This window comes from Tachysurus vachellii, chromosome 18 (assembly GCF_030014155.1).
Source record: "Tachysurus vachellii isolate PV-2020 chromosome 18, HZAU_Pvac_v1, whole genome shotgun sequence".
Classification (NCBI taxonomy): domain Eukaryota; kingdom Metazoa; phylum Chordata; class Actinopteri; order Siluriformes; family Bagridae; genus Tachysurus; species Tachysurus vachellii.
In genome coordinates this window covers 7,218,326-7,236,329 of record NC_083477.1, presented here as the reverse complement: position 1 = coordinate 7,236,329, position 18,004 = coordinate 7,218,326, and the positions used below count along the sequence as shown (strand labels likewise).

Below are 18,004 nucleotides of genomic sequence, written 5' to 3'. Positions count from 1 at the left end.
TAAGGTGCATAAAGATGGAAGGATCTGATGCCTGATGTTTTCTATGTGTGTAGAATATTTATTATAAGACTAATTTAGATTTATAGAGTTTCCATAAAGACCGTATTAGGTCCCAAGAAAATCTTGGCTGAATTCTGTAACAAACTCAATATTTATGTAGCAGAATAATGTGTTCTCTGTGTCAGAATATACAAGAAAAATAGATCTGTGATTAAAGAAAATTACTACACAATGCTTGCATCATCAATCAGTGCAATCCGGGTTTGTGCAGAAAACAGGGTTGCATAAAAACTAAATTTGAAGTAGTAAAGTTATTTTTTATACATTAGCATGCTTTCTTACCTATTTTTGCCACCAGTTCTGGTACTATACAAGTTTTTGTTATTCGCTGATGGTTTTGAGACAAGTGTAAAAAAAATTCTGACACTGCCACTGCTGTCTTTGATAGAAATGGCACTAATTTCATTCCAGGTGAACACGTAGCATTATACACTGTAGACCCCTTATCTCAGCTCACAACTAAAAATGTTTTTATGGTGCACATTTTGTCTGATGCAACAAAACCGGCCAAAAATATAGCCATGCAAACCCAGTTTACCTCTTAATAGATGTCAAACTTCCCCTTTGTGGCTTTATTACCATTGATATATATTGCATATTTATTAGCATACAAATAGTCCATTGATTTTTCCAGAGGTAGTATATCAACGATGGCATGGGACATGATGAGATTTATTCTTCAAAAACCATAAAGAAACTGTTCTTTAGTCTCTAGATTTATCTTCAGTTTGTACTGTGAGCCAAAACTAAATTTTATGAGAGAAATGTATGACCAAAGATTCCTCCAGAAACATCCCTATTTGGGCACTTTCACCATTATAAATGTTCGCACCCGGTCCTATATTTGTCCTGGAGGAGTGTTCACAAACATGCATTTAAAGGATGTTTATCAATGTCTCAGTAAGTGCAGACTCCCTGTTATACTGTGCATCATATTCAAGGATGGTGGATTGATTTAAAAAAAAATCCAGGATAGGTTAAATATAAGTGGTCTAAAAGGTATAAAGAACAGTGCATTTCTTGAACTTCAACAAAAAAGTATGAACAGCTGCGAGCATATTGTAGATTTTTAATTTTATGTCTTTTGTTTAGTTTCCAAATATAGGTCGAGCATTTCTGCAACTAATAAATACCTGAAAAAGATTTTTTTCTTGAAAATGCACATGCATAAAAACTTACTTTTTAAATTTTTATTTAATTTATTATTATTTCTGCTGCCAATATTCTGCCTATTTTAAAATGTATTTTTAATCATTTGGTTTATATTTATATATTCAATAATTATAATATTATAAAATATATATTATATTTAGAAATATCTTATATATTTTTTTATTATTATTATTATTATTATTATTATTATTATTATTATTATTATTATTATTATTATTAATTAGATTTCACTCATTATTTTTAACAATGAACATAAAAAAATTGACACTATTTACCAGCATGTATGATTTGTTTTGTTCTTTTCAAAACACTGATCTTGCACTGTTTGATTTGTGTGTGGTTAACCATTTTATATAACGTTTAACAATTACAAACATTCATTCGTTTACCCACATTACCCTAATGTGGGAAACAAACAGATGTCCTTCTTAAATAGATATGGAGTCTACTAGTCAAATTAGAAAAGTATTCCTGGTAGATATAGGATATAATTATCGCAGGCAGAGCTTCGAATAGAAATCTTTTTATTGTTTTACATAATTGTTTTTTAAATAACAAAATGGGATGGGGTAATTTTCTGTTTTTGCTTGTGCTCTTTTCTCCTACCAGCAGTACACCTAAAGACCTCAGTAAATGTCTGCTAATACAGTGGAATGAAAAAATTGAAAAAAGGTCTTTCCTTTGTTCTGCCATCACAGCTCTTTCACTAAACCTGAACAGAGGAACAGGTAGCGGAAGAGATAGAGGGAGGGTGAAAGAGTAATGCAGTGTGGAGTCTCTTTTATGTCACACATCAAAAGCCGACCTACCGCCTGCTGGAGTGCCTGTAGTATTCACACCTTTATAAATGATCAAATGATCGCTGGTGCCCTCCATCTCCTCATTTTAGAAAAACATCTGATGAGTGAAAGGTCTGTGAGTGGAAATGTCTTGCTGATGAGAGAAATCAGGAAGGAACGGCCAGAGTGGCTTGAGTTGACAAGAAGTCTACAGCGTGTTAAATAGCCACTCTTTAAAACCACAGTGAGCAGAAAAGAATCTCATTCTGCTAAAAAAAAAAAAGCCGTCTGTGGACACGGTGAGCAAAGGCTTACTAATACTGAACAACTGAAGATTAGAAAAAGGCCAGCTGACATTTTTCTACAACTATCCAGTTTTGGTCTCTGCCTTTGGACTGTATGAAGCTGTAATTCTTTCAAAGGTTAGAGCTTCATAAAGTATGAAGTATCTTGAGATGACTTATGACGTGTTGCAGTCTGGGAAAATCAGATAACTGAAATCTGGCAAACTTTAACATCTCAACATCTCATCTTAACATTCTCATTTGAGAACTAAAGATTTACCCTTTAATTATCGAGTCGAGTTGAGTAATGAGCCACTTTAACAATTGCAGTGTTAAAAAAAGACATATAAAGTCTATATTGAGATGATTAAAACCTTGCTAAGTGTGATTTCCTAACACAAGGACTGTTTTGCTTTGTTCAAGTTGTATAGCTATGTGTCATTCAGAAACGGTTCTAAACATAATGAAATCATTTTAAACTAAGATACACATATATGTTTGGAAACGCTAGTTAAATCTGATTTGAAAAAATTGCACTGCAGTTTTAAACATCATTAATCTTCAGTGGTTGTCCTAACTATTAGTTTTTTTGTATTTCATGGTTTATCAGAACAACTCAGAAAATTCATTGTTAGGTGTTTTATTTATTTTTTTTTTTTATCTTTTTTTTATTCAAGTTACCTACATTTAAACTCAGCATTTTTCAGTGTATATGTTCTCTCTTACTCATCTCCATTGTTGTCTCATTCTTTTCTCTATTCATACATCCTCTCAGTCTAAGTCTGGAGGTGGTTGATAAGGTGTGAATAGACATTTGTTTTGTTTCTGACAGGTAATATAATGTTTCATTTTATGATGCAAGCAATACCTGTTCATACTTTAGAGATATGGTATATTATATAACTGATAAAGCTCTTAACTCTAACTAAGGATGTCTGGGTAGAAGGCTCAGTATGTCATACATCATGTCTACATGGCTTGTGAGGCAAGACACCCCACTAGACAATATAAATAATATAAATACACATATGTTTAGATCAAGCAAAAAAATGAACGTTACACATCAAATTTGGGTTTGTATGATTGTTTAAAAATCCTGATTCTACTGGAAGCATGAAAGCAATGGCGGTTATTCATTTTGTTTTGTTATTGGATAACTATGTGGTTAAATGAATTGGATAAATATGTGATTAGTCAATCTGAATCTGTGTCACCACATCATATGGCAATGTGATTCATCAGAACAGTCAGTGTATTACTGATGCTGTTCACGGCCTGGCCGTAATGCCTGTGGACACATTGCTAATAGAAACATGTTCATTTTTTAAATAATATTCATACCTCTTAATCTCACTCTGCAGGCAATGACAGTTAATAAAAAAACAAGATAAGGAACCCAATCGGAAAAAAAAATCTGGATAAAAAAAAAAAGAAATTAAGATAATAAAGCTTCCTTGGCCAGGTCTGTGTTTCCTGGCTGATTTTTTGAGGTTTAAGATTTTTCCACTCTCACTAATGACCAGCGGACTGGAACTGCTACAGTTCAGCTTGACTATTTTGCATATATGTTGACTAATTTGCATATACGTTCATGATCAGTTAAGCCTAGTGGTTAAGGTGTTGGGCTTCCAATTGGAAGGTTGTGAGTTTGATTCCTACGTCCACCAATATACCACTGCTGGGCCCCTGAGCAAGGCCCATAACCATCAATTGCTCAGTTGTGATAAAATGTAAGTTGCTCTGGATAAGGGCGTCTGCTAAAATGCTGTAAATGTAAGATAGATTATTTCCTGTGGACAAAAACTTTTTTTTTTTTAGAAAATAAAATATCCATTTTTACAATAATTATTTAGTATCTTATAGATTGAGGTCATCTTTATCATGGTACCACGAAACTATCTATTGATCTATTTATTGTTCAAAATCGAATCAAATCATCGTTACCAACGGCCAACTGCTAATCTCCATAGTTTCCATTGACTAATCCATGCTCATTATTGTTCCTAATAACCAATCACTGATAACTATTACACATACATTTTCAAAGTATTATAGTTACTATCAAGGACGCAGACAGAAAGAAGCAATGGTACAAAGTATTGGTTATGCAAACATGTAATGTTCAGGTGGGAAAACAATGGTGATCCGTGATTGGTCATTGGGAGCAATAATGATAATGCATTAGTCACTGGAAACTATGGAGGTTAGCAGTTGGTCATTGGGAACAATGGTGATCAGTGATTGGTCATTGGGAGCAATAGTGGTAAGTCCTTAGTGGTTTGGGAACAGCAGTGATCATTGGAAACTTAGGCTAATGTAAGCATTCAAAGTGGCCAAGTCTAACAACAAAGCCACTAAGTTGGCAACTTTGTAGAGAAAGTGCAAATTCTCTGTAGTTTATATCTCACTTAATGGAAATACATTGAATAATTTTTTCTTGGACATAATACAAGACTGCTATTTGCTGCAAATCCATGCCAAAAAGCTTGTGCCTCATTGTCTATTCAGGCATTTAAAAACAAATATACAAGTTTCTCTGTATCATTGACCACAGCCAAACTCCGAGCAGCTAATCTCTCATCTACTACATTTCTTATGAATATTTCCTAAAGCTATTATAAGCAAACGTACACACCTGATAAAAAATGCGAATTTTAATGAGTGCAGGCATTTCTTGTATTACATTGTGTAAGCATAGAGGCTGTGCCAACTGCGTAAAGAGCCGTGGGCTGTGATGTGCCATTAACATTTTTCATCATCTCCACAAACCATTTATCTAAAAGCTGAACCATGGTACAACGGGGTTTATCTGATTTCTACTGACACACATAGCCACCATCATGGACAGAAACTCTAACCTCTTAATTTTTCTATTTGGCTGCTGCATTGCACCATGATGACTGTCTTGCATAATGCTGTAATAGCCATTTGTTTTTCAACAGAACACTAATATAAGTGCATGCTGAAGGCAGCTCTGTTTAATACCGATCATTATCAGTAGTTAGGGAGCAGAGCCTTGGCAACACCCCCATGGGGCAGCCAGTGTTCTCAGAGTTTTGGATAAAGGCCAGAGAGAGAGAGGGAGAGAGAGAGAGAGAGAGAGCAAGAGAAGAGATAAGAATCAGCTGAGCAAGACTGCTGCTCTTGGATCAGGCTGCGCCTTTGCAATGCTATTTAAGTCTTATGTGTTTTGAGGATATAAGCAGTTCTTGAGTCAGTGATATTCTAGATTGTATTTTGCGCTCTGAGCTGGCATTCATGGTATTTGCCTCACTTCTGGCACTGGCCTGGCACTACGCATCGCCTGTGAACTCTGGCATGCTATTACCATGTGTTGCTGCTTTTACTTTGTAAACAGTTTGTGTTCTCAGTTTTTCTTCCTTCAATATTGCACAGACGTCACCATTGCCAGCACTGAGCAGACAGTCTGTACTGTTTTTTCCCCCCTCTATTTATACAACCAGCTATCAAAATGAATAATACTATTTTCTTCCTGTGTCAGAAATTACAGCCCTCAATTCATTATCAGCTTACCGAGACTAACCCTGACATGTCCCTTTAGGATATTTATTCCTGTAATAATATTTACGGGAACGGCTGCCAAATGGTCACACTAAACCAAGACTACTATTTGAGACTGATTACCAAATAATGCTTTTTGCTCAGAAAAGTGACTTATCACTCACTGCCTGGACACAACTGGAGTGCTTATGCAAAATAAATAAATAAATAGATAGATAGATAAATAAATAAAAACGCTCCGTCTCACTTCACAGCAAACATTTTTGGAGAAACTGAGAAAAAAATAATAGGCCCTGAAGTGAAAAGAAGCATTACACTTGGTAGAGTACTATTGTACTATTGTACTCCTACAGCCGGATTTACTAAGATCCCAAATAATGTGTGTTAATTTGTGTATGCATGGGGATCAACCAAACACACAAAAAGCTGGAAGATTGTCAGCAGTTTGCGAAGAATAATTGTTTGAATTACATCACAGTATTTGTAAGATTAAGAAATGAGGAATTTCCGTATGCCTTTTTTTTTTAAGCTTAGACTTCTAGAAAGAACAACTGAAGTGGAACTTTTCCTAAAGCACGTTTTTTCTAAACTATTAATATAACAACGACGGTTGTGAGATGCATGGAAAATTTGTACCGAATGCAATATGAACACAAAATAAGAACATTCGCACAGGTTACATCTTAAACCCTTTTCGTACTCTCTGAGTTTTAATGCAGGCTTTAGCATTGCATTCTTTCAAGGATGTATTTACTTACAGTTTGTACATAATTACCATTCCTGAAGGGATTTGTAAGAATTAAACAATGCGTAGTGTAAAAATAAGACGATGATGTTGAAGATCTTAATGACGAACAAGAAGTTTATTCCAGCATAGCAGTGACAAAATACATCAGGTACTTTGGGTTCATCGGAGTGAATAAGAACCCAGAGTAAATCCTGCTCAAGCATTTTATACTGTTTTCATCTTTGTAGTTTAAATGAGGTACTGCTTTGAATGTGTATTGAGCGTAAGAACTGAGTGTCTCCCAAATGGCTGGGTCACACCTTGTTATTTAGCCAGATGTCTTTAAATGTTAATCACGGTCACGTATACCTTGTCTTGTTATTGTTACAATTGTTATCAGTCAAATAGTCCCTTTAAATGGTCATCGCGGTCACGCAGACCTTGGCTTGGTATTGTTACAGTTGTTATCAACCAAATGGTCACTTTAAATGGTAATCGCAACGTAGACCCTTTGTTCGTGGTGATGCTTAATGTCCTGCTGCCGTTCCCATATTTATAATTGAATCAATATACGTTTGGAGTCCTAAACGTATTACCTTATGATACTTAAACCTTTTTAGGAATGAGCTCTTTTAGATGTGTACCTTGGAGTGGAATTTGGGTGCAATTTCTGTAATTTCTTACAGATTTGTTTATTAAATATTTGGTAGTCCAAACTGCATAGACATCACACACAGAACCAGAGAAGTCGCTGGAAATGAAAGATGTTATACACTGTTATGAACCAGCTAAAAATATATTTTCTTAAGGAATAAATGACCGCTGCTAATGTTTACTATTGTATATTTTTCAGAAACAAAGTGAAAGATGCCGTCTACTGTAGCCACAAAGACTACCCATACACACAAATCCTCAGGTGATGTCACAATTAAACTGTCTCACATAGTTCTTAATGCTAAACCTGTCTTAATGCTAAATGTTAAATGTCTCGTTTAGTCATTAAACAAATCGATATTAATATGAACACCTGCTAGGAAACACACCTTCACTGACGTCAGTAACAGCGACACAGTAACAACATGTTTATGCACGTTTAGTAACACGATGACATATTTCTGCTAATGAAAATAATAACTAATGATGATAAAATGTCAGTCATGATTTTTAAACAACTTATATCAGTACGGAAAGTGTTATAGCACAGCTATAAGTGTTACTTACCTCAGGCCTTGTACCAAATTAACATCAAACATTTTAAAAATAAGATTATAAAAATGTATGTTATGTTTATGTGTTTTGTTAAAATACATATATTTATGCCAAAAAGTGTTAAAGTTTTTTACTGTATCTCATTCAATATATTAACATCACTCTTTAGGCCCTTTGGTTCTGTTTGGATCAAACTGTCCCAGGACAATAATGTTTGCAATTACTAGATCACGTTTAAAGTTATTTGTGTTACAAATATACTATTATAAAAACTTCGGTGTATAAATCTAAAAAAAGAATTTAAATGGAAAAATGGAAGAATTATTATTTTGAACTGATTTATGAAATACGTGTGATGAACAACAATAGAAGCATGAGAAGCAAAAAATAATAAAAATTGCATTTTAGTAAAAATATAAACTGGGTCAATTTGAACCGAAGACCACAGAAGGTTTGAAAACAAGGACAATAGAAAAAAAAACTTTTATACATTGAAAGATTTGTACCAATGATTTAAGTGGTAGAACTGCACAAAATATAATGTGCATGTTCAGCATAATACATTAACACCTATGTTATAAGACCTCATTTCCTGTCCTGCATATGTGTATTCCAGTCTCACTGCTGTTCTAGTCTCAGCGCCCATTACACATTACGTTCTATTCAGGAAAATGATTCACTTGATTCTGAAAATTAATTTTCCATCCTAAAAATGTATGGCCCCATGGTAAGCCTTTTTTTTATTCTTCATTGCTTATGCTTATGTCATTTTAGCCTGGGAGTAACAAGTGGTTCAAAATGAAATTATAACATGAGATAATATGAAAATATTACACGAAAGGTTGATGCAGGCTGATGAACAACTTCCATAGATTACGTGTTACGTAGAATTTGAGCGAAGTGTCAAGACGTCTGTCACTGAGCCACAGGCTCTGGGTTACAGACATAGGCACTGAGGAAAAGAGGGAAGAAGGGAACGTAAAAGCAGATATCGCTAGTGTCAGTGACGATGTCGCAGAGGTTACACTCGTTAATGGACGTCCCTAAGGGGGATTAGAAAAACAGCTTGCGACTCCCAGTAGAGTTGCACACTGTGTGGGCCGGCTTTAACCATCTCTGCACCACACTTACTTTATATCCTTCACTTATCATGATCTTGTACATTATTTATCAGACCGATGGTGCCAGTGTCATTTGTTTTCATAAAGTCATTCATCATGCAGATGTGATGCTGATTGGTATTGTGATAACTTTTTAAAAAATGCTTGTTTTATTTGATTGTAAAACCAAAAAAATATCTAAAAAATGAACTGTTGTTTTTTTAATTAATTCTAACGACACAGTGACATTTCAGACTTCTAACTGATGTAAACGCCGAATATCTTTATGCTTTCAGAAAATGGATCACAGTCTGCTGACATACCTGTGAAGCGATTGGAGAAGGCAGACGGGAAGGTGCGGAAAACTAAAGTGAACAGCCAGGTACAGTCCTACGTGGGTAGGTCAGGGATAGGATCTTTAAGAGGATTAATCTGGGTGCCTGTGTGATGCATTACTTAAGGCATACTAGAATGTCAGATTTTAGAATTCAGTTCACATCTAATTCAGCTTATCAACTAATTATCAAACCCTCACAGGACAAGATAAATCACTGTAGGTTTGTGAGTTTGACAAGTCTGGAGAATCAAAGTGCACCTTGATATCACAGTGCATCAGTGTATCTTTTATTCAGCAAGATGACTGCTTTACATCTACAGTATATGCAGGTGAACTGAGCTGAACAGTAAAGAAAAACTTTTGCTCAAGGGCTTAGTACTTTTACTTTACCGTGCTCGGAGGATTTTGTTTTATTATCTCAGCCTTTTAACCTTTTCATCATCTGAACCATATGGTCACATCCATGGTACTACTATATGGTAAGAGTTTTTTTGTGTTACTGGTGTTCCAAAAAAAACACACTCGGTATTTCAATCCCATGCCTATATTCAATTTAATTACATTTTATCAGAATCAGAAAACTTTATTAAACCCCCAACGGGAATTTGGGTTTGTTAATGCAGCTCCGAGTCACCAAAATAAGAATCCAAAAATAGAGACTTATATACATGAGATAATGTATACAAAAAAAATAAATAAACCTAGGATTTAATTACCTATACCAGTAGGTAAGAAAAAGCACATTGTTGCACATTAAGATATGTTGTTCATTCATTCATTCATCTTCTGCCGCTTATCCGAACTACCTCGGGTCACGGGCATCAAGGCAGGATACACCCTGGACGGAGCACCAACCCATTGCAGGGCACACACACCCATTCACTCACGCAATCACACACTAGGGACAATGTTCCAGAGATGCCAATCAACCTACCATGCATGCCTTTGGACCGGGGGAGGAAACCGCCGAGGCACAGGGAGAAAATGCAAACTCCACACACACAAGGCGGAGGCGGAAATCGAACCCCGACCCTGGAGGTGTGAGGCGAACGTGCTAACCACTAAGCCACCGTGCCCCGGGTGGAAGATGTTGTCTGAGGCGGCCAGTAGCTCAGACAACATCCTTCTGTCTGTCACTACAGTCAGAGAGTCCAGCTCCACTCCCATAACATCACCGGCCTTACGGATGAGTTTTTTCAGTCCGCTGCCCCAGCATGCAACAACAATAAAGGTAGCACTGGCTACCACAGACTGGTAGAGCATCTTCAGCATCGTCCTGCAGATGTTGAAGGACCTCAGCCTCCTCAGAAAGTAGAGACGGCTCTGCTCCTTATTTGTATAACACTTTTAATCATAGATATTGTCTCAAAGCAGTTTTACAGATATATTGATATCAATTTATAATTTATTCATATTTATATTTAATGAGCAAACCCGAGGCAAAGGTGCCACATCTTCCTTCATGCAAGATTCCATCGATACGGTCATAGCTTTGGCATCGCTACATGTTTGAGAAGTGAAAGTTGGAGCTTGTCTCAAACTTATAATGCTGTACCAATGCAAACCTATGTGAGAAATTTAAGCTGCCTGGCAGGCTTCTACCACTTCCACTAAAATTATCATTTGAATTCACTGCCAGGCTCAAATCGAATGTAAGATCATTTCAATCGAACCCTTCACTGTTAGGCTGTAGGCTTTGGAGCCACCTGCAAGCCTTCCGTTAACAGTAATGCTTGAGTAGCAGAGGAAATCAGACCAAGTAAAGCTCTAGGCAAGTCACGTGGCTGCCTGGCAGTGGGATGAGGGCGTGGGCATGCCAACAAGCAGACTGGAGCACAGGCCATATGGGCGTCCCGCTCCTGGACACTGGCACGTGGTTAGCTACTGATCCGAGGCCAGGTTTGGAAAAGACTGAACGGGAGAATCATAGCAGGGAAGGGGGGTGTGTTAGATTGGGACGAGAGGGAAAGGAGGTCTAAAGGCAGTGTGGAAGCAGGAGTGGATTGGCAAACGGCAGGGCACAGAACAAGACAGGCAGTGTGGGGCCGCTGCCTCCATGTTTCTGAGAAAGGTGAGAGGCTGTATTGTTGTTTGGTGCTTAGCCCTTTTTTGTGTTTCAAGGATTTTGCTTTTCAGGTGAGTCACATTGCGTGGGTGTGCGTCTTTGATAAGTCACGTGTACATTTGTTTAAAATCCTTTAAATGTTGCATAAGGATTTATACCAAATAGAACACAGAAAAGAATCTGGTTGTTTTGCTCAGACAGGATGGTGGACATGCAAACACTGACGAAGATCCGAACACTAACACAAGTGATGAAGGATGCTGATGAGTTTGGGTGTAAATATAGCAACAGCATACACTCTAGTTTTCATGCCTTCACAAAACACACCAGCACAGACAGATGCACACTCTTCTCACTGCACACTCTTCTCACTACATTCTACTGTGAATACTGCTATCATGTGTTTCTTACACAGAGATAAAAAAAAAATTCCCCTATTTTCACAATTACAGGGACGTGAGGGCTCTTCATTTTTTATTCTCTTGTCTCAATCGTGCATCGTGTATTCGGCTTACCTCTTATCATTAGCCTCTCAGTACTTATTACACAGGCATTTCTCCCGTCACACTCCCTCTCTTTCCTTCCTTCGCTTCTTCTCTTACTCAAACATACAGGAGCATGCTGAAGAAAAAGTGGGGTGGGGTGCGGTTTGAGTAAAAATACAATTATGCTTTCTTACCCACTGTCTCTGTCACATTGCCTCTGTCAGCCTCTCTTCAGAGTATTTCTCTTCCAGCTGTCTTGTGCTTTGCCTGCTTGCCTCTCTCTAAGTTTACCTCTCTCTCCCTTACGTTCCCTTTATTTTTACTGTATGCATGTGCTCTGCATTCTTAACACTAGGTCTGTAGGTGTGTCACACCTCCACTCAACCACTCACTCATTCAGCCTTGCTGCCTCACTCACTTTACCTTTCTGCCTCTCTCTCTCTCTCTCTCTCTCTCTCTCTCTCTCTCTCTCTCTCTCTCTCTCTTGCTCTCCTCATAGCAGTTGCAATCACAAACCCCCCAACTCTTCAACACCACTGGCACGCCCCTCTCCCTACACACGCACGCACACACACACACTCACATAAACACAGCCCACTCTGCGCTGCTCACCACGGCAACGCAGGCAAGCAGGCAGACGGCACGCGGGAGACATAGTGGAAGAGAACGAGTGAGAAAGAAGGAGTGAAGGGACCACCTGAGAGATGGAGACAGAGGAAAGCTTTGACACAGAGGGCAGTTTTGACGATGCCTCTTGTCTCTCCCCACAGAGCCCCGGGTCCCTCTCACCAGCCAGGAGGCAGAACAAGGAGAAGGAAATCAAGGAGACTAAAACCACAGTGAGTCTGGAGAAACCACACACACACACACACACACACACACACACACACACACACACAAACACACATACATAAATTAACAAATGTAAACAGCACAGCTGGAATACTCCAGAGGGCTGATTATGCACATACTGACATGGTACTGATTGTATTGACATCCTCATGCTACAGCTCCCAGTTTGTCCATTTAATGGATATCTAGTGACTAAACGCAAAGCATGATTGATGATTTTCAATCACTAAAGCGATAATAAGAGGTTGAAATGTCACATAGTTGCACTTTTGAAACTGGCCAGTGGGTCGTAAACTCCTGGAGTGTTGTGTTGATGGGAAACATCTGTTCACTAGCTTAGTGCCACTCTCTTTTAATCTATGTGCGTTTCCTAATGGAGATTACATCATTGCTGTTTTACATTGTGAGCACACATTGTCAACTCTATATTGTTCCATATCAGGTGCATATCTCAGTGGCCGACACTTTGAGCTATTGTGTTTGGATAGCTGTCTTTATAACATCAGAGTGGTCGTAACGTGTTAGTGTCTCGGCTTCCTTTTTATTTCTTTCTGAGACTTTTCCTTCTCAATCTCCAGAGACCACTTGGCATTCCAGACTCTGCTCTGATGTGACTTTTAGTGTGTGCAGTGTGTGCAGAAAAGCTCTGGCATTTCTGACAGTGACGGTGTGAGACTATTTTCTCCCAAGAACACACTTCTTGCTTGCTCGAATATTTGATGGTGGATATATACAGAGAAATATATAGAAAACACACAATACGGTGACAGTAGCCATGTTGGGTTCAGGAGTACTTGTGTGCGCTATTCAGCTGTGGTCCATTCGACATGTGTATTATTGTTATAGTAATAGCTTGCATCCATGCAGCCAGAAAAAGGTGTAAATCTATATTTACATCCTATGTGATATTTTCTACATTTGTACATGTATTAACTTATAATAATAGCAAATTGCATTCCATATCAGCACTTATCACATAGAAATGTTCTGCAGTATATAATATATGATATGCATATCAGAAACCCCCACATCTGGTCTTGTTGTGGTATCAATGTTCTGACTGTTTTGTTGTGTTTCTTGCTTTAACGCATTCCCATTAATCTGCTAATCAAAACATTAGGGCTGTAAAATTCAGTGAAGTCTAAAGACAAATCTTGATACACAGATGATGCTGTTATAGCGCATCAAGGAGAAGCATGTATGTCATTTTTATCTATATGCATTCATCTGAGGGCTCAATTGACAGGCTAGAATTCAAAGCGTAATGCTGCATACAGTTATGTAACCAGTGATATCTGCTTGAGATAGTGAGAATGAGAGAGAAAGAGAAAAAGAGTGTGAGGGAGTGAAAAGGAATGAATTAGGGATGCCGCATGTGCTGGAAAGCCAGACCGTACGATTACTGTTTTGGATGAGGGATGTACTGTTTCTGTCACACCAACAGGGCAGCAGAGCTGTCCATCAAGGATATAAAGCCCGCCCACTTGGGAGACATAGCTGCAGCCCGGGGAATGGGGAAAGACTTGGCTAGTCCAGTTTCCATGGTGACAAAGGCACCAGAAGTGATTAATGGGTGGTGAAATGAAACACACACACACACACACATGCAAACATACTCAAAGAGAAGGTTAGAGAGAAATATGGATTGCGAGAGAGTGAAAGAGGACCTTTGATTTGTTTTTAAAACAGAGAAACATATGGCACACTGTGTGTGACATTCTGATTACTACATATGCAGGTCTTGACAGATAATGAGTGTAGTGAGAGAAGAAAATCCAGTTGTGCTTCCAGAAGTGTGCATGTATCTTCAATAAATGGTTAATGAGAATACAGAGTATGGTCTTTTTGCATAAGCAGTATGCATTGCGTTTCATGTCAATGGCTGATTATTGTGAGGCGGTTTTCCATGACAACCGCAATTCAAAGCTGCTTTCGATCAATAAGGTGGGATGGCTCAGATATGTAGAGAGGCAGAGTTGTCTTTTTTCCTTCTGTGTCCATGTGAGGCAAAGCCAGTGACGTGTGCAAATCTGTAAATTCACAATGAAAGGCATTTTAAATCGCCTAGCCCTGAATTCCCCCAACTTGTTGCTTAATTTGAGGTGCAGAATAGAGCCTGAGACACCCTCTTGAAGGAGGTTAAGTATGATTAAGTATTATTGAGTGTTATGGCATGCAGTTTATGTAGTGTGTATCGTGTCATGTTTAACGCAGGTGGACATGAAGATGCTTTAGAGTAAAACACTACGCTGTTTCACACAAAAAAAAAAAAAAAATCATGTGTGCCTTCACAGCGGAACCAATTTGTTGCTTAGCAACAGAGGCCAAGCGGACCACATCCTGAACAGTGTTTGAGATCAACGATGTTTGCTATATCAGTGTGTACACCAGTGTGTGCTTGTGTATGTTTTCAGCGGTCAAGTGTAGGTTTTCCACTGCAGTGTGTATAGTGTGCCAGAAATACCCCAGACCGGAAATGGAATTTTATTTACTGGTTTGCATTCCTGGAGTTACGACACGCTATCATTATGCCAGTGGTATTTGCCATTCAGCAAAAAACTAGGTGCTGGGCAACCAACCAAGTATAGTCAGTGCACCTAAAAAGAAAGAAAGGGGGTTAACATACTGGACTTTGACCCAGACCACACACAAACAATGTGCTTACTCAAACACTGGACCTTTCTAATGCATTCATAAACATCGTATTTAAATTTTATACTGTAATGCTGGATGGTTTATGGAACCCTTATGTAAAAATGTATGCAGTATTTGACTTTAAATGACAGAGCAGATGGAAACATCTTTACATTAATGTTACTGTTAGTATCTACTAACTTTTTTATCAAGCTTGGAAACAACCTACCAAGTATACATTCAGATTCCTGATTCCTGATGGCTGATATATGAGTTTTAAAAACTTGGAACAAGATGGTACTGAATTTGTTCTCATTTGGTGTTTATTTGTTCATTTGTATTTATCAGTACATTCACACACCTTTCTTATTCCTATTCACAGCAGTGAATGAATAAAGGGTTATTCTTAAATAAAATGCTCTAAGCATTAGCCTTTTGTTCCACTGTTTTTCAACCTAATCTCATTCCACCGCATCTGTAATTAAGGACACAACACAACAATCTTCTTTTAGATTCTTTTCAAAAACCCAACACATATAGCTTTAGCTCAATTCTGGTCCAAAAATAGTGCTAGCAAAAAAAAAAAAAAATTGTTTGGACTTACCATTTTCTGTCATTAATATACTTTGATGTTTCTAAGATAAAAAAAAAATGCAGCTTAATTTTAGCAAAACAATTTTTCTATTCTGTTTTTCAAAATTCCTCTCCATTGTATTCACAGCATCGACACCGTTGCTGTAGAATTTTGACTAATCCTTTGAGAATTGATCTGAGATCACCAAATCCTTCACTTTCTATGCAAAATTATCTACTCCAATGCTACTGTACAGCTTTCCCAAAAGTGCTGTATTCCAGTTTAGGACAAAGGTTTTTCTCTCCTGGATCTGAGCTGTGAGCAGAGGCAAACCTGGGCTAACAAGGGGAGTGGAGTGGAGTGGTGTTGGAGCACAGCAGTGCCGATAAATGAGCCAATTTAGAGCATGATGGGAGGCTGATTTAAACAACAGCAATGACAAATGTAGAGGCAGCGTAATGGAAAACTCAGTGACCGTGACAATTGGTATGATCTCCAAGGGAGGTAATAAAAATGGACTGGGCACAAGTGTGTAAATCAAGACATTCGATTCGAGCACACCTGGGACACATGAGGGTGTGTGAGTATGTGTTAGTAGGCTCATGTGTACAGTGTTTACAGTCTATTCACACAGAATGTAACCTCAGAGATTTAATGTAGCTAGAGTATTTATGTTCTGAAGAGCAGTAACGCATAAAATACAACATAACAATCTGTAATCTGAGGCACAGCTATGGAAAAAAAATGATCAAAGGGTTATGACATGGAACTGCCCAAGAAGCACCTGTTTTATTTAAAGGTTTGGCTATACAGAGAAATTATGATTCAATACATATTTGCACACTTTCCTTTGATAAAAAATAAATTCTGGTCATTGTCATGAATCATTTAAATACAGTAATGTTATAAGTATGCCAAGTTATGTTTGGGAATTCATGTGAACATCATATCCTAATTATGAACAAGTCTTTGGAAAATATCTTTGGGAATTGAGAGCCATCTCCATGCAGTGCTGTGCGTGTGTGTGTGTGTGTGTGTGTGTGTGTGTGTGTGTGTGTGTGTGTGTGTGCGTGTGTGAGGCAGAAGGAGCTTGCTGTTTGGCAGTTGCGGGGATGCAGTGCAGATGGTGAACATTACATAATTGTGGGTCTAACAGGCTAATTGGAGACGCTGTGGACCCGAGAATACTCAAAATTAAAATACTGAGAAAACAGTCTGTGTATTTTATTGGTGGATACACTTGATTCCTACTTAAGGAGCAGCTAGATGTTTTATTTACTATAGACTAGATGAAAAATCACATTCAGTTTGATCACATCCTGGTTCCTGGCTTATGAACATTCCTAGCTTGTCTCCTTCATTTTTCCATCCTTCCTACCTCAGGCATGTTAGATAACAGCCCAGGTGACCAGTCCTTTGCTGACATTCACCCAACAAGCTATATATATATGTGCTTGTGTGTGTGTGGGTGTGTGTGTGTGCGTGGATGTGGGTGTGTGTGTGCGTGTGTGTTTGTGTGTATGTGTACGTGTGTGTATGTGCAACTAATCATATGGTCCACCAATAATAAACCTATTATCTTATCCTATGACCCCCACCCCAACACACACACACACACACACACACACACACACACACAGACACAGACACACAACACTAATATATCCAAACATCATAGAGACTTTGCTATAAGAACACAAGTTCTGAGAGCAATACAACATCTCCCTTCATTAATAGGAAAAACAGGCAAAACACAGGTGAGGAATAAAAGAGAAAAATGCTCAGTGTCATGACAGGTGGATAACCATAACACTGTTGCACTGCATGATTTAAATAGAATTTACAGTGTATAAAATTATGGCTGTGTGATTTAAATAGATATCTGTTGAGTTTGCAGTACATACATGTGTAGCATAAAAAAATCTATCTGGTGGAATAGGCATGGATTTAAACGCTGGAGAAAATGGAACTATGACTGTTTTGTGAGACATGGAGTCTAACACATATTGAGAAATGCTTTAGGGGATAAGCGCCCAATTCCTGTCACCATGTTCCTATATACTGTATGTACTATATGCCCAACACTGCATGCATTGTGTTACAGCTGCTCTATTGTGCTGTATTTATTATGTTCTACTGGCACTACTTGCACAGTGTGGATTTATTGTCCTAATTCTATTTGCAGTACATTTTGTCTGGTGAT

General features: G+C 38.0%; 1 protein-coding gene across 2 annotated transcripts in view; it reads left to right on the top strand.

Moving 5' to 3' along the window:
• Window positions 1–18,004, top strand: part of gas7a (growth arrest-specific 7a) — a 34,399-nt gene that overhangs the window by 1,069 nt on the left and 15,326 nt on the right. Inside the window, exons 2-4 of one of the 2 annotated variants that reach the window (XM_060893293.1) lie at window positions 7,399–7,461; window positions 9,151–9,236; window positions 12,512–12,580. In XM_060893293.1, the coding sequence (XP_060749276.1) occupies window positions 7,413–7,461; window positions 9,151–9,236; window positions 12,512–12,580 (204 nt within the window). In that variant the 5' untranslated portion in view covers window positions 7,399–7,412. Of the gene's footprint in view, window positions 1–7,398; window positions 7,462–9,150; window positions 9,237–11,035; window positions 11,263–12,511; window positions 12,581–18,004 lie in introns of those variants that run through there. The other variant, XM_060893294.1, reaches the window with a different exon arrangement.